Below are 26,070 nucleotides of genomic sequence, written 5' to 3' on the forward strand. Positions count from 1 at the left end.
TGAGATGTGAAATATATTACAATGTAACCAAAATGTAACGAAGTTGAATAAGTTGGCATAATAATCGAGAAAAGAATTTTTAAAAGGATACTTCATTGATGGGTGGCAGAAATGGAATTCGAGTAGAGTGTGGATCAGAAATAATCAACTGTACCATTGAAATAGGAGTTTTCAAAGATATTTCAATTTTTGTGCAATTGTCAGTTTTGCAGTTAAGTTAGCAATTAGATGTTTTTTGTGACTATTGAAAATTGATGGTGTATAAAATAGCCTTTTAGATCTGAAATTACAATTTTATGTTTTAACATTCTTATAAAAAGGCATTAGTTTGAGTAGTTTTGAAAATTTATAAACTGTTGCAACAAAGTGGACTTGAGAAATTACCTTATATGCAATATGGATAACGGTCTTACTTATTCCACTGATGATGTGAAATGTATGGAATTATTACATCGTTATCTCAGGTAGATATAATAATATCATTCTTATATAAGGTAATATCAAAATTATTCTATGAAAATAGAATGACATCAGTATGATCTCAGAACAAATAGAATGACTGCAGTATAATCTCAGTAAAAATAGAATGACTGCAGTATAATCTCAGTAAAAATAGAATGACTGCAATATAATCTCAGTAAAAATAGAATGACCACAGTATAATCTCAGTTAAAATAGAATGACTGCAGTATAATCTCAGTAAAAATAGAATGACCACAGTATAATCTCAGTTAAAATAGAATGACTGCAGTATAATCTCAGTAAAAATAGAATGACTGCAGTATAATCTCAGTAAAAATAGAATGACTGCAGTATAATCTCAGTAAAAATAGAATGACTGCAATATAATCTTAGTAAATATAGAATAATCGCAGTATGATCTCGGTAAAAAAGAATTACTGCATCACAGTTAAGATAGAAATACTACATATTAATTGAAGAACAAAATGTTTGGTATAAACAGCTAATTTATAGTTGTTGGAGGAGCATTTAGAAAAACAAGAGAAATCTTTGAAATTACTTCAGTTTGAAATCCTAAAAAAAAGTCCTAACAGATAAGATAGCAATCTTGCACTAACTTCTTTCTCTTATTTTTTTTTGGAAGTTTATTTTTTTCTCGTAAAAGGGTAAAAAAGATCAAGTTATACAAGACATAGTTTATAACTGTGTTAAAGATGGTTTATATATACTTAATTTTATAGTCTTGGTGATCATGCATTTATCATCAATTGTACAATCACATTGGTCAGACTATAGTTATTGTATTGAAATGCATATTGTTGTATTGCTATAATCTTTAGTTTTCTTTGCAGTGTTTTGTGTTCATGATTGCTTTTTTATCGTTTTTCTTTTTGGACATGGCATTTGCTTGGTTATCTTTGACATGTGGTTTTTTATAGCCCCTTGGTATCTTTTTCCTCCTTCTTTATGCCCACTTATGTTTAATAGGGTCAATATATGTGTTTTAGTCAGATAGTTTGTCTGTTTGTCCTGTATCAGGTTAAAGTTTTGATTCACCATGAATTTGTTGTATACGCAACTTGAACGTTAGTCCACATTTTCATTATGATCAGATGATGTGAACTTTGTAAAAAAAATATGCCAAAATATGGTTTTAACCTAAATTTTAATGTTCAGGTTATAGTTCTAGTTTACCATGTAGTTGTGGTCACATCAACTTGTAACTTTTTACATGAACTTTTTTAAATAGAAACCAATTTGGGTTGACCAAGATTCTGCAATTCAGTGAACTGTGATAGTGTGAACAGCACATGATGTCTTGTGGAAACATATTCTTTTTTCATACTTTAACATTTGCTTCGATTTGAAAATAACCAGATTATTTTTTTTAAAACTTAAATTCATAATAACAAATCTACTATAGCTATCTATTTTTAAAAAGAGCCCTGTTCATGATGACACTTGATATCCCCCATCCTTAGAAATTAAGCAATGATTATCCTTTTACATAAAGTACAAATTAAGGATTTACATGTCAAAGTTGCTTCTTAGGTCAGATTGACATGTAAATAAACCTTCAAAATATACTTCACTCCTTATTCTTAAATTACTTATTGACACATGCAAAGTTTATTTATCATTTATTTAAACATGGGCCTATACTATTTATATATAGTTTAATGATATAAATTTCATTGAGGTTTTTCTGGCCTTTGAAATGGTCATGGTCACTGTAATTTAATCAAGGGTGTTAATGTAACTTTACCTTTTTCTGAACAATTTACAAATATATATGAATTGTGTAAATATTTGATTTTGATACAAAAGATACAAAATTAGACCTGAAATCGACACTAGACATGTTTGGTATCCAACCTAAAAAAAAAAATATTAAAAGAAATGTTTTGATGGATTCATTTAAAATTTTAATGGGTGTTTAACTTATTGGAAAATTAAAGATAACTGAATCTGCAATATGCTTTAATAAAATATTTAGTTAAAGTGTAAAATATTAGTGCATATGCAGAATGTTTACATCAAGATTTTTTCCCTTCAAATACATTCTTTGTATTTTGAAATTCAATATGTGACATAATTATTACTTGTGGACATAGGCCAGGTAAAGTATTTTTATGCCCCACCTAAGATAGTGGAGGGGCATTATGTTTTTCGGTCTGTGCGTCCCTTCGTTCGTCCGTCTGTCCCCCTTCAGGTTAAAGTTTTTGGTCAAGGTAGTTTTTGATAAAGTTGAAGTCCAATCAACTTGAAACTTAGTACACATGTTCCCTATGATATGATCTTTCTAATTTTAGTGCCAAATTAGAGTTTTGACCCCAATTTCACGGTCCGCTGAACATAGAAAATGATAGTGCGAGTGGGGCATCCGTGTACTATGGACACATTCTTGTTTTGGATTGTCCTAGTTTGTTACTTAATTGATGAAACCCATCTTTAAACTAAATAGTTTAGGATTTCATCTCATGAACTTTTAAGTACATGACCAAATACCTTATTTGAGTAAAGTATTGAATTTTCTACTGATATTAAATATTTGTTGTTGTGTTTAGTTCTGAAATTTTTGTATAAAATAATTATTCATGAAATGAAAATATGGTAAATCATTGTCTTACTGGTCATTAAGGTTAACAAGGTAGGCATTTGTTGAAAAGAATTCAATTTTTTTTAATTTGGTTTCTGATTATTTTAACACATTGTTATTTATTTAAGTTTATTAAAATTATTAATGAAAATAAAATTACTACTAATTAAACTAGGGCACTGTAAATGGTTCTAAAGATTTAATACAAATCTGACCAAAATTAAACATAAAATCATTCTTTTGAAAATGTATACTATAAGATTAAAAAAAAAGCATGTTTCGAATGCCTGTTGGCATATGACTTTTTACCCATGTCCCGAGTCAGAATCTTAAAAAGTTATTTGATTTACAAGTGTTCACCTACTTTTTTATGCATGTATGTTGTATTATAATTTGCACAATTTTATTTATTTTTCCCCAGTGATGTAGAGAAATCTATTGACTCTTCAAAAGAACAGAAAAGGCGACCAATGTCTCTAGAAAGTATAGATATAACAGCTGATGATGACGATGAGTCCGTTGATATGGATCATGTTGCTGATCCTGAAAGGTATGGCGTTTATTGTGGTTTCAAAATCAAGACCTTTTGTTTCATATTTTTTTTTTTTTTTATTCTAAATTATTTGAAATATTTATTTTATTAAAAACAAATTGATTAGATAAAAGTCAAATTGTTTATTTGGAAATGTGGTGTATTGTAATAAACTGAATTAATACAGAAGGTGTTGACTAATTTTTTTGCAACTAATCAGATCACCTGGAATTATTGATAGACAAACATTTGTTGGGAATTGAATACAATAATACCTTTATGAAGCAGCCTTTTAATATAAGTTCACTTGAGTTTCACCTGAGCAAATTTGGTAACAACAGATATTTTAAACAGCTCTTCATTAAATTAAAAAAACTTGAATTAGATTGATTTGCCAAGTTGCAAGAACATTGGTTGATATCTGAAAAAAATTGAGTAAAATCTGAAACAAGTATAAAATAATCTTTGTCACTGTATGCATTTGAGCATTGTGACATCACACTTTCCTGAGCACAGATAATCATGACGTCACAGTAAAGTTGATGATGACGTCATCTATAGTGATGATTAAATTTTAATTTCTGCATGTTGTTTGAGCTTATTTTCCCGTATTTTTACTATGGAAACTATGTAAACAGAGTAATGGCAGCATAAAAAGTGCATGAGGTTGGTTGATAAAAGTATCAGCAGGGTGATAGGCTGAAAGTAAATGTTGTGTGGTTATGAATGAAATGTTGTTTACACTGCTGATTGCTTGTTATTATTTATTTTTTTCTTTGATAACCTAAGTGTACACTAGTCACTATTCTGATGATATCATTTATGGCCTTCTTTTACTAAGTGGTCCCTGTACTTTATGCCAAATTAGGGATAGGTTAGGTTAGGGTCAAGTAAGATAATATGTTGTGCATCTCATTGAGACAATTGTTCTGTTCTTATCGTCCTCACTAGTAAAGAAGATGTGTGTATGATTGTAGGAGCAGTCACTTTAATTTTGTGTGTAAAAAGTTGTGAAGCTTTGATCCATTTTTGATGCAAAGATTTGTGAACCTGATATATCCCAAAAAAGTCTATTGGATTTTATATTTTGTTCTGCACTGCTATCCTGAACAACTTCTCTCTGTTCAGTGTTCCTGCTCATTAGCCATTTCCTGATCCCTTTGTTAATAAAATACAAAATAGTTTTTGCAAAAGTAGTTCTCTTTTCCTTTATGAGAAAACTATCTGATACATCTGGTAAGAATTGTTGGGAGACAAGTTATATCATTCAATAACAGAATATCCTATAAAGTTGTGAGGAGTGAAGAATTTGCTCTTTGAAAGATGCCATTTGAACTGATGAATGTAACCTTACACTAATATCAATTTTATTTTTTAATAAAAAAAATTTTAAATTTCAATCATTACTAAAATTCACGTTGTGCTTAATCTAAAAGTCCCTTTAGTTTTCTTGCTTGAATTGTTTCACATTTTTCATGTCAGGTCCTTTTTATAACCGACTATACAGCATGGGTTTTTATACGACTGCAAAAAATTTTGCGGTTGTATATTGGTATTCATCGTCGTCGTCCGAAGACATTTGGTTTCCAGACAATAACTTTAGTACATGTAAATAGAAATCTATGAAATTTAAACACAAGGTTTATAACCACAAAAGGAAGGTTGGGATTGATTTTGGGGGTTATGGTCCTAACAGTTTAGGAATTAGGGGCCAAAAAGGGGCCCAAATAAGCATGTTTCTAGTTTCCAGACAATAACTTGTGGAAAGGTGTATGGATCTCTCTGTAATTAGACCACAAGTTTCCATACCACAAAGGGATGGTTAGGATTGGCTATGGGGGGTTATGGCTCAAACTGTTTAGGAATAAGGGGCAAAAAAGGGTGAAAAACAAGGGTTTCCTGGTTAATGGTCAATTAAAGGTACAATGTTATGTTTGGATTACCTCCCTTACACTGCTTTTAAATTTTGTATAAAGAAATGTTGTATTGTCTTGAGGTGATTAGCTGTCAATTTATTTTTAGAAGTTACTATTAAAAATGCTGATTAAGGAATATTAATTTTAACCATGATTATGTATGTCATTTTCTATTTTAAGACTTTTATGATGTATTTAAATGGGTAATTATGGTTGCAAACTCCATTGGAAATTTGAATTGAGATTATGACCATATCTCGAGGGAAATTTTTTTTTAAAAAGTGGGGGAGGTGAAAAAGAAATTGTGGGGGAGGGGACATTTTTTTCTCATTTCAGATTTCAAAAAATAAAAAGAAAATTTCATCAAATTTTTTTTTTTTTTTTTTTTTTTTGCAAAAAAAAGGGGGGGGGGGGGGGTCAATTCGCAACAGCATAGTGTATTGCACAAAAGCAAAAAAAAATGAATATAAATTCAAATCATATAACCAATTCTAAGTTCTTTGATTACAGTTATTCTGTGTCAGAAACCTATAATGTGTCAAATATTTAATTACAATCCAAATTCAGACTGTATCAAGCGCGAATATTGCGTCCATTTTTGCCCCAACTGTTCATGGTTGGCCCTCTGCAGTCGTATCCAGCTGCGCTCGGCAAAGCAATTTATTCTAATTGTTGAAGGCCGTAAAGTGGCCTATAATTGCTTACTACTACTTCATTTTTACTCTGGTGGATAGTAGTCTCATTGGCAATCATATCACATCTCTATTTATTTTTGTCGAGCCTTCGACTTTAGTCGAAAAAGCGAGACATAGCGATCCTACATTCCGTCGTCGTTGTCGTCTGCGGCGTCCACAAATATTCACTCTGTGGTTAAAGTTTTTGAAATTTTAATAACTTTCTTAAACTATCCTGGATTTCTACCAAACTTGGACAGAAGCTTGTTTATGATCAAAAGATAGTATCCAGAAGTAAATTTTGTAAAAATAAAATTCCATTTTTTCCGTATTTTACTTATAAATGGACTTAGTTTTTCTGCCAGGAAATATTACATTCACTCTGTGGTTAAAGTTTTTAAAATTTTAATAACTTTCTTAAACTATCCTGGGTTTGTACCAAACTTGGACAGAAGCTTGTTTATGATCATAAGATAGTATCCAGAAGTAAATTTTGTAAAAAAATAAATCCATTTTTTCCTTATTTTACTTTTAAATGGACTTAGATTTTCTGCCAGGAAACAACACATTCACTCTGTGGTTAAAGTTTTTAAAATTTTAATAACTTTCTCATACTATTTTGGATTTGTACCAAACTTGGACAGAAGCTTGTTTATGATCAAAAGCTAGTATCTAGAAGGAAATTTTGTAAAAAAATAAATCCATTTTTTCCGTATTTTTCTTTTAAATGGACTTAGATTTTCTGCCAAGAAACAACACATTCACTCTGTGGTTAATGTTTTTAAAATTTTAATAACTTTCTTATACTATTTTGGATTTGTACCAAACTTGGACAGAAGCTTGTTTATGATCAAAAGCTAGTATCTAGAAGGAAATTTTGTTTTCTCCCAGTTAACATTACATTCAGTCTGCAGTTAAAGTTTTTAAACATTTATTAGATTCATAAACTATCCTTGATTTTTACCAAACTTGGACAGAAGCTTCTTACAATCAAAAGATAGTATCAAGTGGAATATTTTTATTGATTTACTTCCTCATTTTTGTTGAGCCTGCAATTAACAGAAAAAGTAGGCGAGACACTGGGTTCCGCGGAACCCTTATGAATTTTTATATTAGATTGTCATTTCCAATAAACTGAAATGTAAACATATTTTTATGTACTTCAGGTTTATACATTTTCTTGTGAAATCATTTGTCATAATTCTAAATGATAGTAGATTCACATTATTTCAAGGGAATATGTTTTTATCATCCCTAAACTCAAACAGCATTTATTTTGGAAGGATTTGTAACAATCTATGAAATTATCTGAGAATGTCTGACCTTGATTTTCTATTTTTCAGGCAGGATATGGGATCATATCTGCGGACTCTCCCATCCAGTTACAGTGCATACAAATATAATGGTTTTTTCGATGATGACCTTATCTCCCTGACCTCCACAGAAGTCGATGACAGTATGACTTACCAACCAAACACACCATATGGGAAAGACATTCTCGCAAATATGAATCTCAGTGGTAATATTTACAATTAAAAATTTTATGTTCTAGAAATAGTATTTATTAGAATATTTAATAATTAGTCCTATACCGACGCACTCTGTCTGTCTGTCTGTCTGTCCATCCGTCAGTCTGGCAAATCAGTTTTCCACACTTTTTTTCATCGCGCTTGAAGATATTGATTTGATATTTGGTATATTATTTTATCATGACAAGTTACAGGTCAAGTTTAAATTTTGTTTTGGTCTGATGATTTTGTGCAGAGTTATGGTCCTTGGACTTAGAAAATTCACTCAAATAATCAGTTTTCCACACTTTTTTTCGTCATGCTTGAAGATATTGATTTGATAATTGGTATATAGTTTTATCATGACAAGTTACAGATCAAGTTCAAATTTTGTTCCAGTCCAATGATTTTGTGCAGAGTTATGGTCCTTGGACTTAGTAATTTACTAAAATAATCAGTTTTCCACAGTTTTTTTCTTCGTGCTTGAAGATATTGATTTGATATCTGGTATATTGTTTTTATCATGACAAGTTACAGATCAAGTTTGAAATTTGTTTTGGTCTGATGATTTTGTGCAGAGTTATGGTCCTTGGACTTAGAAAATTCACTCAAATAATCAGTTTTCCACACTTTTTTTCGTCATGCTTGAAGATATTGATTTGATAATTAGTATATAGTTTTATCATGACAAGTTACAGATCAAGTTTGAAATTTTGTTCCAGTCCAATGATTTTGTGCAGAGTTATGGTCCTTGGACTTAGAAATTCACTAAAATAATCAGTTTTCCACACTTTTTTTCGTCATGATTGAAGTTATTGACTTGACATTTGTTATATAGTTTACACCATGACAAGTTATAGATCAAGTTAGCATTTTGTTCCAGTACAATGAATTTTTAACTGGTAGGGGACTATGTATTGCTATGCAATACTCTCAGAATGCTTGTTATATTTAAATTTTTGGTTAAGTTAGTTAGTTGTGATCAAATCAATTTGAAACTTTGTTCACATGTTCATTATGATGTTTTGACCCCTATTTCAAAGTTTACTGAACATTGAAATATACTGCAAGTGTGCACAGTGTCCTATGGGCAGAGCTTCTTGTTTTAAGTTGAAAAGCAAAGAATGACTTCTTAATTTATTTTTTTGATGATTCAGGTCCTATATGTATGAAGCATTTTTAGGTTGCATTTGTGTACCCCTATTTCAGTCCACTGACCATGTTAATAGAGTGCAAGTGGGGCATGGTGTTTTATGGACTCAGATTCTTGTTATAAGTTGAAATCATTTTTGCATTGAATTAATGTATTGATTTAGTTATAAATGTGCATGATATTGTTCTTTTTTTTATTTGTTTTATATTTGACTTATACAAAATGTATTTATGTATAAAGTGTATATTTTTAAAAAGTTAGTGCTTCTAAAGTGAAATGAATGGTCTTGTTATTGTATGCACAATGGAAACATTTCAACTTGTTAGCTTGTAGTTGTAATCTTTCTCATGTTTATGTTGCAGACCCAGGAACAGTGCTGAAACTTCAGGACCATATGCATGAACAGAATAAACGACTTGATCATGAAAGGAATGCAAGAATAACAATGGAAAACAAATATAAATCTTTATTTAAAGAAAAAAATGAACTTCAAAAGTAAGTCATCAGGGGAACATAACTGATACCCTTCACCAAAAAAAGGCCACCATATTAACAGGTTAAATGTAACTGTATAGAAAACGAGGGAAGGGTTGACTCAATAAACCAGTTTAACACCAACCCAATGTGCCTCTCCCAAGTCTGGAAAATTGTCAGTGCTGGTGTTTTTTTTGGTTTGCATTAAAGTTTTGTATTTTTGTCCAGTTCAAAACTTGCTGCAGATGGCAAATGTTTAGTACATTCTGTTAAGCCTGGACCTTAATTAGAATGGTGGGTAATTATTATATCTTTGGAAAAAATGAGCAAACGGTTATATTTTTGACAAATGTAATGTTCCATAGAAGGAAAAAAATGTAAAAAACCTGTTGAAATCTTCCAAAGAAATTTACCCAGTGAAAATTATTTCCCAAGATTTCCAATATTTGCTGAGGACATCACACTTGCTTTGCAAAGACCTTTTCCAGTTAACATAGGATCAATCATTGTGCAGATACTTATTAATTTACTCTGACACAACATTATCTTTGATGGGGTGTCATATGGTCTAAACACTATAGTCTATTGTTTATGATGAATGTTGACTTCTTGATGTCACTTTCCTTTTATTCATAGTACAAAGTACAAAAAAGAAGACTTATAAGCTGAATGGCCAGAGTCTTATAAGAGAATGCAGAATGCAAAGTCTTGTAAAAGGGTGAACTTCTGAAGCCCTCCCCCTAAAAAAAAAACCAAACAAAACCAGAAATACTCTTTTAATTTGTATTATAAAAAAACAAACTTTTTTTTCAAATTGTGTGTTTTGTATTATAGGAAGGCTGATGGCCTCAATCAACAGAGGTCTAATTTGGAGCAGGAGAAGCTGGATTTGGAAACCAGAATCAGGAATTTAGACTATAAACTTAGTGAAGAATCAGAAATGAGGAAAAATGCTGAGACATTGCTGTCAAAAACAAAAGACCAGCTCAACAAAAAAGAAGAACAGTATACTAGGTCAATTTACTAAAATTTAGATAAAAATAGGAAAAGAAAGAATGTTTGCATAAACATTTAATGTGCAACTTCGGATTTGCTGGTTTTTTTTCTGGATTGTGAAACCGGGTCTATTGTCTGCACTTTTCTTAATGGAGGGTGCCCATTTTGTGTAATCAACTTATCCTAATGTTTTCAACACAGAGCCTTCAAACTTTCTTAAATGTTTGTATTAAGCATTAAGGATAAGCAACTCGCTCTGCTTATACATTTGAATAATTCGTAGTTCACTTAAGAAAAATGCCACACACAGTGCAAAGGTAAACAAAAATTAGACAAAAATTAGACAAAATAAAAATATATTCCTCCTGCTACATTTAGAACGGACAAAAAAATATTTTGTAAACTTATTTAAAGTTAATTTTGTGCTATGTTTTTTTTGTCAAGTTATCAATAAATTTCCACTCTCTATGAAATATTATCAGATTATTACATAGCATTTTTCATATCAGATGTATTATCAGCCCAAGGTTCAATATCAACCCAAGAGCTGAAGGCTCGAGGGCTGATAATACATCTGATATGAAAAATGACATGTTATGATCTTTTTATCATATGCTTCAACAAAAGAGAAAAATAACAGTTTAATATATTGATCCTTTTTAGTGGTTCTCACCTAGAAGTTCAAAAAGTGAAAAGTTTACGGACGTCGGACGCCAAATGTAGTACATCCGATATGAAATCTTTCTAACATATGCCTCAACAGAGAGAAAAAAAACAACAGCATGATATATTTTTATATTGACGATAAAAAAAAATCAACAAAACATAATGAACACTGTTTGGAAAAATTTGTAAAAACATTTGTAAAGTAACTTTCTAAATTATGCTGGAAACTTTTAAAAATGCATTTATTTGATCATTTTTTATTTTTTTATTTTTTATTTTACATAATATATTATCCTGTATCGTAATAATTGTTTTGTACCCTACTTTAATTGTAATGTTTTTCACTTAAAACGTATCATTGAGGTGTATTTTCCAGAATTTGCTGAGTATCGCCAGAATGCCATGCGATAACGTTACGGAAAGGCATGTGGTAATAATTGAAGCATGTGATAAATTTTTCATATTAGCCCGCTAAACACCATTTCGGAAAAATATGGAATTCACGTAAATTCAATGCTGTTATCAAACTGTAAAAATTATATGTTATTTGCTATAAGTATATGATAAATTATAATATCAATAGTATGTTGCTTAATAAACCAATTTATCATATACAGTGAGATTGAAGCCAAACAGGCAGCAGAATTACAGATGAGAAATTTACAAATGGAGCTCAGATCTGCCAACAACTCAATTAAACAGGTGAGTTGCCTTCCTTTATTTCAACACAGAGAACTTCAAAAATTTTGTCCAAAATATTTCGATAGAAAATAAAACAAATAGAGTAAATTCTGATGAATAAATTCAGCCTGATATTGTTTAATAATTCTTTTACCCACATTTCTATATATTATCCCTAGATTTTAAAATTACTTTCTTCTTTTCAAGTTGTAAGTTTGGTAATAGATATTGACAATCTTGTAGATGAGAGATTCCATTGAGAAAAAGAAAAAGGTGGTAATTTTCAGAAAATTTCTCCAAGCATGCATCTGAACCTCATATTTTAAATAAAACATTGACAATTTCATCTTCATTAAAAAATGATCAAATTTATTTTTGCTTGTGATGTGAATTTTTGAGTGTTTAACCTCTGGAAATATAATGTAAAAACCATGGGACTGTTTGTTGGTTTCTAATCTGTGTGCTTATACATTGATCTAAAGACTAATTTCCCTACAGATCTTCCAAAATATGTGTTCCGTGTTTCAAATTATCTACCAGTGTCTCGGGTATACCAACGTACTTATTATTGAAAATTATTGAATCATTTTATAATGCCAAAGTGAAAAGCTTTTATTTACAAATTTGCTGTGAATTCATTTATAATAATCAATTTTCAAGGTTAAAGAAATGTGTTTAATACTAAGTTGGTACCTAATTTTATTATTTTGATACTTACTAATAACAAAAAATAATTGTATTGCATTGAATAAAAAAATTGATGATTTACCAAGCATTCTCTGACTTTATAAAATATATTTTGCATTTCAAGCCCCACATTTTTGTTATGACAATCTTCTGCTGTAAATTGACTTTTTAGATTTTGACCTCTGACCTTGAAACTCAAATGGTTATCATCAAATCTTGGTCTTTGTACATCACATAATTTGATGCATATGGTCTTTATAATGTTGACATGAAACTGTCAGCATAGTTTTAGTTTGTTTTCTTTAGCTTGGCCTTTGACCTCTTACTTTGGACTGCTATAAGGGTCAACATGTCCTCGTATAATGAATTACTATCACATTTATATACTTAGATTGATGAAGATGAGCATAGCTGTTTTGTCTGATTTTGACATTAACTTTTTTTCTGTGACCTTGTTGATGATCAAACTTTAATCACTGTCCTAATGACAACTTTTTACCTAGATCTTTGGTGAAAGTCATCTGTAAATCTACTTGCAGTAAATACATGTGCTAAATAAACGAATATTGACCCAACTGTTATTTTGAGAAGGTGGTGGTTACCCATGGATTACCATACAGACAATATTGAGAATTTCCACACACGCTGATTTCATTATAATGAAATACTTAATGCTCAGTAATGTGAAATATTTTTAGGATGCATATTGAAGTTTTGATATTGTCTGTTAAAAGTCAATGATTTTATGTTCTATTTTGAAAATGATTACATACATATTACAAAAAGTACCAAGAAATAAGATATATATGAGAATTCTTTGACTTCTGAATATTTGCTTACCATAGGAATTTGGAAGGGAATGAAGCTTTAAAAAGAATTTACATTGTATCTTTATTCATCTCATAACATTCCATGCATATGTTAAATTATTGTTGTTAGCTTGAAGAGGAAAAAGAGGAATACCAGCAACAAGCACAACACGAGAAGAATGCACGACAAATGCAGGAGCAGATTAATGAGGAACAACACCGTCTTCATGAACAGCTACAGTTCAAACAGGCAGAAATTGCTTCTAAACAAGTAAGGTTCAGTTGTAAAAAAAGCTTTTAAAACCAAACATTTATCTTTTGTGCCTTTAATGGAGATATTAGCATTAAGTATGTTAAAATATAGAAATAAGGAGATGTGGTATGATTGCCAATGAGACAACTATCCACCAAAGTTCAAATGAAGTGGATGGAAGCAATTATAGGCAACCATATGGCCTTCATCGATGAGAAAAACCAATACCATATAGTCGTCTATAAAAGGCACGGAAATGAAAAATGTGAAACAGTTCAATTGAGAAAACTATTGGCCTAATTCATAACAAAACAATTTAAGAAAAACAAATATAACAGACATTAAAAGTACATTTAACTGTTAAAATTACTGTTTTGTGCCAAAATTGTAATGCATGTAAAGAACTCTTCTTAAACTCTTCTTTTGTATATTTATAACACAATATGATATTTTTAGGAAAGTGTACCGGTAAGCTTATGCACAATAATGATAGTAGTTTGACATCTAACTAAGTCAGTTTGTAAAGAAATTAGTATAGATCTGTATTTGCCAAAATTAGTTATTAGTTTGCTGAATGAACTCTAACCCCCCAACAATAAAGTTAGGGGATTATGTGTAAGTCATGTTTGGTTCATAACTTTTGAATGCCTTGAAAAACATTAATGATGCTTGGTATTAATGTACCCCACTAGCAGGGTTGGGGTAGCAAGTAAGGTAGGAATATCTGTCTCCAAGGTCAACTTTACATCTCCATATACAAAATTATTAAGTTGTGTCCAACCCAGAACTTTTAAACATTAGGATATTAATGATACCTGATCTTATTGTTGCCAACCACTACAGGTTGTTTAGCAAATGTCTGTGAGTAAGGAAAAATGTCACATACATATAGTTTCAATTATACAAAGTTGTTTCAAAGTAAGAACTTGTGAATGCCTTTAAGGATATGAATGATGCTTGATAATATTGTTACCCACTACCAGAGAGAGAGTGTTGCTTGAAAGGTTGGAACATATGTCCGCAAGGGCAAGGTCATTACTTTGTAAGGGTTTTTTGGGGGGTTTTTTGTTTGTTTTTTTTTTTTGATCTGTAGAATAACATCTAATATTTGTCAGAGTGAATATTACTCATATCTTAACTTTCTAAAACACACTTGAGCTGTTGTGAGGTGGTTTGCTTTTGTATTTATGTCCATCATCATTATCTTTTTTGCCATTTTTGCATTTTTCTGTCATTAACATCCCCCTTTTTTATGCTGCTTTTAGAATAACATATTTTGTAGTCTCCTTTTAGTAAGTAGAGAGTATGAACGTTGAAAATGTTACTTGCTTTAGAAAATGACAAATGCTTAAATTTACTCATCATATTCAAGTTTGAGTCATATCAAGAGAAGTAGTAAATGGTGATATCAGCAGAATAGGAAATCTTTGAATTTTCTCCTGGACTTTCATTCCAATTAAATATTATTTTCTACTGTACCAAGAAACTATCAGCTAGAAATCTTCAAACCAGCACGTTATTTATTTAATTTTGTAGCTGTAAACGACTTGTGACATATATTTTTCACTGTATAATTCACAAAAAAACAGAAGGTTTTATTACTATTTTGAAACCAATTATTGAAAATACCCGGTAGTAAGTTAAATTGAATATAGGTTAAGAAATTTAGTCTAAGAATAATTGTTTTAAGGTTTAAGGCATATCTTTTGATGTTTTTCCAGTTTGATGCTGAAAATCAGTTGGAGGTTGCTGATGAGGACAGAAAACATGCCCATGACTCTCTGAGTATACTCAGGGCTGAACTCACTGCACTTAAGGTATTTAAAGTACAAATTTCGCGACAGGCTTCCCAAACTCCGAACACCAAGTTTTTTCTTGGTGTGACACCAGGAAACTCCGACATCCCTCCCTAAGTTCTCGGAGAAATTTGGGAGTATTCCCTCAGACTCCCGCGTAAATTCGCTACCTTTTGTTTATTGTATTAGCGACATCTCTCCCAGTCCGGTGTGACGCGGTGTCACACCAGGTAATTAATTGCCCTAATCCTTCTGATCTATACCGGCACGCGACAGTCAAGGTATGTGAGATTACTTATGTAATTAAACAATTGTATTTCCTGTCTATTGATAATCAGTTATATTTCTGATTGCTTGAAACAAATAAAAGATATAAAAGCAAAACTTTGTTGTTAATTCTTTCAATTACACTGTACATTTAAAAATAGTTTTATTAAAAAAAAACTATATTTGATTTTTACCTCGTTTTTTTTTCTGGTCAGTAAATTAATATTTAATTTACAAAAGAGATATACTTGTGTAAAAATAAACGGAGACTTACGCTGAATAAATGTGGGCAGTTTAAATGAAAATTACATGTCTCAAAGTTTTGTATACAAGTAAAAAAGAAAATATTATTCACTATTCGTTATGCTAATAAGTCCATGCCATTTTCATTTTACGATTACATAATTGCTTGAAACAAATTAAAGATTTAAAAGCAGAATGTTGTTGTTAATTCTTTCAATTGCATTAAAGTTTTATAACAAAAACTATACTTGATTTTGACCTTGTTTAAGTTCATCGGTAAATTATTTTATTTACGAAAAGAGACATACTTGCGTAAAAATAAACGGAAACTAACGCTGAATATAAATGTGAGCAGTTTAAAGAAAATTACGTGTCTCAAAATTTGTATATGCAAGTGAAAAAGAAAATACTATTCACCATTCGTTATGCTTAATAAGTCTACGGCATTTTCTCTTTATGATTTGCTAGCATTACTTTAGGATAAATAATATTACATTTCGGCTACAACAGGAATACTTCTATAGCTGCTTCAACTCGTCGTTGCATAATATTCATTTACGCACAATGAATGTAAACTTGTGTGTTGTATAAAGGACAGTGAGTTTTAAATTTTTTAAAAGAAATTAATTGCCGTGGGAAGACGATACACATCTCAGTGATCAACAGTCCGTGGTTGAACTTTGAACTTGACTTCGCTCACAATATTGAATGCTAAAAATAGTGACATCAATTTTGTCCACGAGATTTTTATTTGGTGGGAAATATTATCACGTAACAGTAAACTCAGGTGACCTTTCTGGATGACCGTGGGAAAATTCATTCGGGGTTTAAATTTGCTTTGGAATGATTGACATTTGTATGCCTTAAGATTGAGGCTCTAGAAGGTCCTTTTACAATTGGTTAACCGGAATCTAAAATATAATCCTTTTCTGAATAAACGAACACCAGCCTTTTAATTTTACGTTTCTCAGTCAACACAGGACATAAACCTGGACATTATTTATACGTCCATGGTCAACAATATACATAAATGGTAGATGAAAACAGGATGCATGTCGTTCAGTTCCTGTTGGGCGTTGGTAGAGATCCTCTGTGAAAATGTGTAGATTGTAAAAATCCGATCCACATTTTTTTCACATATTTCTTTCTTGTAGAACACGATATAATTTCATTTAAATATTCTATAGTATTAATTGTTGAAATACTTCTTTTTTAAATTTCGCCAAGGACTTTTAACGAGCAGTAAAATACGGATTGCGCCCATCCAATTTCATTTTAAATAATAAAGGATCAATAACAGATCATAACAGAGATAAACAAGACATGATTTTTTTTCTTCATATAATTAAATTGGGTTGTGATTATTGTGTTGTGTCTGGGCGGGGAATGTCTCTCAGTGTTGTGTTTTTATGAATATAGGGCACATTGCATACAAAACGTTTTCCCTTCGTTCAACAGAGTTGTCACTTTACAGTTTCCTTTCTGAGTTCAAATATTTCAAGTCGGTAATCTACCGAGGTAGTGAAACATAATATTTTACATTGCAAAATAAATTGAAAGTAACAGAGTTCACTTGTTGATCCAATAAATTAACTCTTGGGTTTAGATTGGACAAATTACCATAAAAACATCATTTTGTTTTAAGCCAGTTGATATTTATATATTGAACAATTAATGAACCGGATATTGCTCACTGACTAGGTCATAAAAGATTCATTTTTTTTGTAGTAAAATCGTCTTTGTTGAAAAAACAAAAATTATGACCTGACCAGACTATAATAAAAATACAAAATAAGTATTTTATTCGTATTTTTATACGTTTGTACGTTTTATTTCAAATGACAATGACATGGGGCAAATAAATACAAGAATAATTATCTTATTTTGAATGAAAATGTCACATTTTTATCTGTCAAAGAAAGGAAATTTTAATACCGTGTTTTAAAGCACACAGGTGCAATCAAGATCGATTAAATGTACAAAGGTAATACATCTGGCTAATCCGATTATGTTGTCACGCGTCATTAATTTTCAGTACATCCGATGGGCAATAAACCAATTAACAGCCACGCTGTGTTGGGAGAGAATCTTTGGAGGAAATTGGGAGTATAATCCGTGATACGCGGTGTGACACCGCTACACTCCGAAATCCGTGATTAGAGTTCGCAATTACAAACTCTCTGTGCGTACTGTATCAGGATTTGTAGGCATTCACATCTGAAGTCATTATAAAAAATATGACAATTTTTGTACATGAAACTTTTATTGTTATTAGTTGATGCTGTTTGTGATTGTGAATATTCCCATTACTATTTTTTTCAATAATTTACAGAGCCCTTAATAGGTCAAAGAAATAATTCATGGAAGACAATTGTGGGTGAATTAGCACAGATAATATAATGTTTTAGATAATAATAATACCCATGTTAAGACATGAATTATTTTAATTCAAATTCTGTGATAGGGTAGGAAAGAAATAGTATAACCATTTTAATGCCTCCATAGATGGTGTCCGTTTGGATGTTTGTATCTGCATGATTAAAATGGAGAAACTATAAAGAGTTTTCAAAATGCTAGAGTTAACTAAGCTTATTACAATTTTATAGTTATCCTCTGTGGAACTGAATTCTGGTTTGCAAAAGTTAAATAAAATCTGAAAACTTTTTTCAGTTGATTTAGTATAATATTGAAAGCATATTCATTTATAGAGTGAATTAGAGAAGGAAAGAAAAAGAAGACGTGATGAAGCTTCTATGATGTCTGGTGAAAGTGAGGAACTTCAGGGTAGGATTGAGGACCTGAAGAATGAGAATAAAATGACAGAAGATGCTCTGACGAAGGCCACAATGGCACATAGTTTACAAGTCAGTAATCTGAACACAGAAATAACCATTATCAATTCTCAGTATGAGAAAGAGAGAGCATCTAAAGAAAAAGTGGACGCTGAGGTAGGTCATACATATCATGAGTATATACTTACAGGCAAACCAACTGTTTTATCATTTAAGACAATTCGGAACTAAAAAAATTATTTCAGAAAAATTTGTATTTAGATGTTTTGATCATTAACACTTCTTCCTATTGCTTGCTGGTAATTTATGATTTTTTTATAGCATTATGTTTACATCATATCACATGTGACCAGAGGTAATATCCTTCATTAATTTATTGTATGCATTCATTGGATAAAACATCTGACAAAAATTCTGTCAACTTGAAGTTCAGTACTGATCCATGTCATTCTTGGAGAGAACCAGGGAAATGGCTATGAAAACTGACATGACAGCTAATCAAGAATGAATAGCTTGGAAAAAAATCCATTTATTTACTTTTGTACTTTTAAATCATACACTCCTTTACGTTCAAATTCTAAGTCCAACACCATATTTCATTGAAATAACAGTTTATTGTGGATTCTATTATTTTCCTTTATACCAATATTCATGAATTATAGAAAACCTGCATTTTCTTTGATATTTGATTTCATGATTTGGCCAAAGGTTGAATACAAGCCTGTAGAAAATGTGTATTTTGTGGAACATTTAAATTGGTGGTTTTGCTATGTTAAAAAAATCCACGAAATATGGTATCCCACAAATCAGAATGAATCCACAGAAGTAGAAAAACTACAGTCATTTTGTTCAATATTTAAGCTTGAATCATTGAAGACCAGATTACAGAGTAGTAGTTGGGAGGTTGACAAGGCAGAGCAGGCTAGGAGTGAAGTAGAGAGGTATGTTGAATTGTACTTTATTCATTCTATTATTTCCATTTTACCTTTCAACACTCTTATGTTTGACAAAGTACCAGTCATATATTTCGACAAGTACTGTTTTTCCACATTGAATATTCAATGGAATTTTAAGTTGAAATAATCATGGTATTGGTGTAGGACTGTTATCTTAAAAAAATGTATTTCAGTCCGTTAACCACTTGAAGTTGACTTGTTTATTGTCTTGTTGAAGTCATTTACACCTTTCAAGTGCCTTTATGAAAATACTTCAGAATTTTCTCTAAACATGTAAGATAAAGTTGTTTACATTAAACTATTGAAAACCGGAAGAAATTTATATGTGTAAGTAAAATTGGTGATTTGTATATGGAAGAAAATGAAGGCTTGTGTATTATTGTAAGTTAACAGTAAGACATTTTTAAAAAAATTTTTAAATGGTATTTATTGTCATGCAAGCATTTTATAGTTGTTTTACATTCATAATTTAAATCATATTAATAGGGAACCAAAATCTTTCATCCAGGTTTAGCATTATTCAGGAAGCTAAATTTGCTCTGACATTGTTTTTATACGACCGCAAAAATTTTTTGCGGTCGTATATTGGTATGACGTCGGCGTCGTCGTCCGAGGACACATTGGTTTTCGAACTCTAACTTTAGTTTAAGTAAATGGATCGCTTTGAAATTTTACCATAAGGTTCAATACCACAAAAGGAAGGTGGGGATTGATTTTGGGGGTTATGGTACCAACAGTTAAGGAATTAGGGGCCAAAAAGGGGCCAAAAATAAGCATTTTCTAGTTTCCAGACAATAACTGTGGTACGGTGTATGGATCTCTCTGAAATTATACTACAAGTTTCCATACCACAAAGGTATGGTTAGGATTTGCTTTGGGGGGTTATGGCTCAAACCGTTTAGGAATTAGGGGCAAAAAAGGGGGAAAAACAAGGTTGTCCTGTTTAATGGACAAATACTTTAGTACAAAACATAATGTAAAGCAGTGTAAGGGAGATAAATCAAATACATCATTGAAATTATCTCCCTTACACTGCTTTTAAATTATGTATAAAGTAATGGTTAATGAACAATTAAGATAATTTAAAACAGTGTAAGGGAGGTAACAACGTTTTGGTTACTTCCCTTACACTGCTTTTAAATTATGTTTAAAGAAATGCATATTTATAAAGGAAGACCAGTAAAAATATCTGCAAATGTTGCATCTTTTTTTTTTACAAAAAAATCCATATGAAAGATTTGACACTATATTTTAAATTCTATTATAAAATAGAGTAAGTTAGCACTATGGTAAATTTAAATGGGTAATTATGGTTGCAAACTCCATTGGAAATTTGAATTGAGATTATGACCATATCTTGAGGGAAAGAATTTTTTGGGGGAAAAAAGGGGGGGGGGGGGGTAAAAAGGAATTGTGGGGGGGTCAATTTTTTCTCATTTCAGATTTCAGAAATTAAAAAGAATTATTCTTCAAATATTATTTTTTTTTCAAATTTCAAATATTGAAAAATTTCAAGAAGTAATCTTTAATTGCACAGTATGGCGCATTAGATTTGTAAAATCTTTGACCACATTTATTTATTTGTTATGCCGAATCTAACCGTGTATTTAGATTTTTAATTTTGGGTCCAGTTTTCAAATTGGTCTACATTAAGGTCCAGGTAGCACGGTAGTATTTGCATTCCAGAATTTAGGTTGCTCTTTTGTGTACCCTACTTAGGTCAATGTATCTGAACAGTGTGATTGGACTAAAAATACAGTATCAACTGAACATACTTTCCCAAACTGAGGGATGAATCAGGTGTAGAAAAATATGAAATAATTTTACAAACAGGTGAAAATGAATTTTTGAGAATTTTTTTAAATTTTGTATTCACTGCATGATAAAAGACCTAAAAGCACTAGTGGCCTTAGGTTTTTAAAAATAGCAAAAAAAGTAAACGGTCATGATACATATTCAAATTTATTTCTGATTAGTATAATGAAAGTACTTCAGTTAACTGTGTATGTAGAATTTTTCGCAGTGCTAGAAAGTGGTGAAAATCCTAAAAAGGCTATCATTATCCCTTATGGGCCAGGAAATACTACCGTGCCACCTTAACTGGGATATATATGTTTACACAAAATCAATAAAGGTATTTGTTTTACCTATGCAATTTGTAAGTTTATCAATAAAAAGTTGATTAAGGGCAACTAGAATAAAAACAGCCCTTAAATTTCACCCCTGGGAGTGAAAATTGCTGATTCAGCAAATTTTGCCTGATCTGTGGGTAATAATGTTAATATTTACCTAGAAAGTAAAATTTCTTTATTTTTAAGTAACTTGCAATACATTTTTAATTATAAAGTTTAGTTTTAACTTTTCGCAGTGTCTGACACTTGTGCAACAACTGGAATTTGAGACGCGACATATTTTAGTCGCCTGTACCTCCTATAATTTTCACCGTAATAAAGTGCATAATTTTTTATTTTTTTCCACACAAGTACAGCTATACTAGTTTTCTTCAGGTTTAATTTGTAGTTCTGTGGTAACATGACACCAGTAAAGAGCTTTTTTGGAACTAGTAAGTGGTTAAGGGATCCTTACTTATTCATTTAGCCCTCATATTTAGCTGAAATAGAGATAGCATTAGGGGTTTCTTTACATTGACAAGACAATTTTTTGGACAAAGAATGTGATTATGATTGTATATCAGCAAGATTAAATAGTTTATTCATTTTCCATGCAAATGTCATTAATTTATTTGATTTTCTGACCCTGAAAAGCACAATAAAGCTAAATTGATTATGTAAGGGAACATAATTTAACTGAATGCATACATGAGAAATAGACAATGAGTCAACTTAAAGATATATTCTAGTACATGTATTGTCAAAAAGATCTTTGAATAATAGTAAACTGCCATCTAAAGAGTCTTGTTATATTGCCTTCATAATCTGGAAATGCTTAAAGGAATGTAAGGCATGCTGTAAAATGTGGAATGGACTTTACTATCAGTTTTCATGATTTGGTGCTTAAACTGTTTCTTTCAGTCAGATTAACTATAAATAGAGTTGGCAATCCAATAATTCCTCCTGAATCACCATGGTTTACTTCTGTGTTGATTTGAAACAACATATATTTGGGTTTTGTTCACTCCTTAAGTAAAAATGTTCAGATGAAAAAAAGTGAAAATCTGCCAGCTGGGGTAGGGGTATACTTTTTAATTTTTTTTTGGTAAGAAATAAGTGAAGACTAGTATTCTTTATTGTAATATGTTTCCTAGTAAGAAGTCTATGCATCATAGGTGTCATGACAGATTTAAAGTTTGTAATGTCTTGGTTAAGGTAGCACGGTAGTATTTGCATTCCAGAATTTAGGTTGCTCTTTTGTGTACCCTACTTAAGTCAATGTATCTGAACATTATGATTGGACTAAAAATACAGTATCAACTGAACATACTTTCCCAAACTGAGGGATGAATCAGGTGTAGAAAAATATGAAATAATTTTACAAACAGGTGAAAATGAATTTTTGAGAATTTTTTTAAATTTTGTTTTCACTGCATGATAAAAGACCTAAAAGCACTAGTGGCCTTAGGTTTTTAAAAATAGCAAAAAAAGTAAACGGTCATGATACATATTCAAATTTATTTCTGATTAGTATAATGAAAGTACTTCAGTTAACTGTGTATGTAGAATTTTTCGCAGTGCTAGAAAGTGGTGAAAATCCTAAAAAGGCTATCATTATCCCTTATGGGCCAGGAAATACTACCGTGCCACCTCCAAAGGGTCCAAAATTAAACTTTGTTTGATTTTAACAAAAATTGAATATATGGGTTTCTTGGATATGCTGAATCTAAACATGTATTTGGATTTTTGATTTTTGGCCCAGTTTTCAAGTTGGTCCAAATTGGGGTCCAAAATTAAACTTTGTTTGATTTCAACAAAAATTGAATATATGGGGTTCTTTGATATGCTGAATCTAACCATGTATTTAGATTTTTTATTTGTGGACCCCGCTATCAAATTGGTTCATATTGAGGTCAAAAGGGTCCAAAATTAAACTTCGTTTGATTTCATCAAAAATTGAAGTATTGGGGTTCTTTGATATGCCAAATCTAACCGTGTATTTAGATTTTTAATTTTGGGTCCTGTTTTTTAAATTGGTCAACATTAAGGTCCAAAGGGTCCAAAATTAAACTTAGTTTGATTTTAACAAAAATTGAATTCTTGGGGTTCTTTGATATGCTGAATCTAAACATGTGTTTAGATTTTTGATTATGGGCCCAGTTTTCAAGTTGGTCCAAGTTGGGGTCCAAAATTAAACTTTGTTTGATTTCAACAAAAATTGAATATATAGGGTTCTTTGATATGCTGAATCTAAACATGTATTTAGATTTTAGATTTTTGGCCCAGTTTTCAAGTTGGTCCAAATTGGGGTCCAAAATTAAACTTTGTTTGATTTCAACAAAAATTGAATATGTGGGGTTCTTTGATATGCTGAATCTAACCATGTATTTAGATTTTTTATTTGTGGGCCCGCTATCAAATTGGTTCATATTGAGGTCAAAAGGGTCCAAAATTAAACTTTGTTTGATTTCATCAAAAACTGAATTATTGGAGTTCTTTGATATGCCAAATCTAACCGTGTTTTTAGATTTTTAATTTTGGGTCCCGTTTTTTAAATTGGTCTACATTAAGGTCCGAAAGGTCCAAAATTAAACTTAGTTTGATTTTAACAAAAATTGAATTCTTGGGGTTCTTTGATATGCTGAATCTAAACATGTGTTTAGATTTTTGATTATGGGCCCAGTTTTCAAGTTGGTCCAAGTTGGGGTCCAAAATTAAACTTAGTTTGATTTCAACAAAAATTGAATATATGGGGTTCTTTGATATGCTGAATCTAACCATGTATTTTGATTTTGGACATTGGACCATAATAGGTAAATTAAAAAAAATCAAGTTCTTAGACCACATTCTTTCTGTGTCAGAAACCTATGCTGTGTCAAATATTTAATCACAATCCAAATTCAGAGCTGTATCAAGCTTGAATGTTGTGTCCATACTTGCCCCAACTGTTCAGGGTTCGACCTCCGCGGTCGTATCAAGCTGCGCCCAGCGAAGCATTTTATTCTTAATTTTTTCATCTGATCTTGCATCTGTAGGAGGTTACAGTACGAGAAGGAAGAATGGACAAAGCAGTTAGAAAACAGTCAGAAAGATAATACATTACTAAAGGACCAACAGCAAACTCTGTTACATAGATTATCTAGTCTAGAAGCCAAATTAAACTCTGTAGAAAATGAGGTTAGTAGCTTTAAAGGCAGAAATAAAAGATAAAGCAATTCAATTTGAAAATCTATAGAAACAGTATACCCATTAAAGTTATTTTCTAGTAAGTCTGTGCATTTTATTTGGCTAAAAGTGAAATGCAAGGAATAATAGAACAGGTGAAATTATTAACCATCATCATAACTTTAAATTCTGAACATATTTTAAAAATTTGCTTTGCAATAAACCATGAACTGAAAAAAAGTGTAATGTTTGAGGGTACTTATGTTAAACAATTTTTTCCCGTACATTAATACTAACATACATACAGCAATAACGTATCCTGTATATTGGACAGTTCAATCAATGTCTGGGAATTTTAATTTTGGTATCTATAACCTATGGCAGTTTTACATTAAACATATAATTTGTATTCTTTTTTACAGTTACATGTTGCCAATACTTCCCTGTTAGAGAGAACTAACCAGTTACAGCAATGTCAGAAAGATCTAGAATACTATAAATCCGCCCAGGATAATTACGACCAGAACTATAAATTAGAAAAGGTATTACAGAAAATTGAAATATGCAATTAGTATTGTTCTTGTTTGTCCTGAAATTAATAGAAATTGTGTTTAATGTGATTGGGTTTTTTTTTTGCTTTTTTTTCCTTGACAATCAAACATTTCATACAAATGTCTTTCATAAGTTACATTAGTTTTGTAAATTTTTCCTAAAAAGTCATTATGATACAAGGGTTATAATTATAATTCAATATACTTGAGTTGTGTTTTATCTACATAAGACTCATTAGTGACACTATCATCAAAATAGATGGAAGGCCAAATTTAGTTGAAGAGCATTGAAAACAAAAAATTCCAAAAATTTGTGCCAATTATGGCTAAGGCCATTTTGCCCTCAGATAGAAAAACTGTATTATTTCTATTGATTTTGTAATCTTTCTATGTGTTCTAGCGAGAGAAGATAAATGTCATCTGTTTTCCATGTGAACTTTCAGTTTCATTGAAAAGAAATAATTTCACAATGATGATTTATCTCACATTTATTTTTCAGGAGCATAATTCGAAGCTCCAGACCAAAGTAGAAGGTCTACAAGAAAAGTAAGTTTTCCTTGTGTTCTTTAGTACTGTATTGAAGTGACCTGACTTGGTGAATAATTATCACATTTAAACATATAAATCTACATCATTTTGTCAGAAAAGATAATTTTCCCTGTTCTGTAGTTTTAAATATGTGTTTCCAACAAAAATGATATTTTACAGACATTAAATTTGACCATTTTATCTGAGTACAGAAAGATTTTTTAGCATGCACAAGGGTATCTTGACATTCC

At 30.9% G+C, this 26,070-nt stretch overlaps 1 protein-coding gene across 12 annotated transcripts in view; it reads left to right on the forward strand.

The window, feature by feature from the left end:
• The window catches only part of LOC127699199 (ankyrin repeat domain-containing protein 26-like), a 111,778-nt gene that overhangs the window by 57,065 nt on the left and 28,643 nt on the right, over positions 1-26,070 (forward strand). For 9 of the 12 annotated variants that reach the window (XM_052203063.1, XM_052203130.1, XM_052202994.1 and 6 more), the window contains exons 27-40: positions 3,483-3,611; positions 7,527-7,702; positions 9,207-9,339; positions 10,153-10,332; positions 11,598-11,682; positions 11,905-11,934; positions 13,288-13,428; positions 13,867-13,878; positions 15,132-15,227; positions 18,425-18,664; positions 19,370-19,449; positions 24,611-24,752; positions 25,163-25,282; positions 25,791-25,837. In XM_052203063.1, the coding sequence (XP_052059023.1) occupies positions 3,483-3,611; positions 7,527-7,702; positions 9,207-9,339; positions 10,153-10,332; positions 11,598-11,682; positions 11,905-11,934; positions 13,288-13,428; positions 13,867-13,878; positions 15,132-15,227; positions 18,425-18,664; positions 19,370-19,449; positions 24,611-24,752; positions 25,163-25,282; positions 25,791-25,837 (1,611 nt within the window). The remainder of the gene's footprint in view (positions 1-3,482; positions 3,612-7,526; positions 7,703-9,206; positions 9,340-10,152; positions 10,333-11,597; positions 11,683-11,904; positions 11,935-13,287; positions 13,429-13,866; positions 13,879-15,131; positions 15,228-18,424; positions 18,665-19,369; positions 19,450-24,610; positions 24,753-25,162; positions 25,283-25,790; positions 25,838-26,070) is intronic. The other 3 variants (XM_052203045.1, XM_052203458.1, XM_052203034.1) reach the window with 2 other exon arrangements.

This window comes from Mytilus californianus, unplaced genomic scaffold (genome assembly GCF_021869535.1).
Source record: "Mytilus californianus isolate M0D057914Y unplaced genomic scaffold, xbMytCali1.0.p SCAF_1, whole genome shotgun sequence".
NCBI lineage: Eukaryota > Metazoa > Mollusca > Bivalvia > Mytilida > Mytilidae > Mytilus > Mytilus californianus.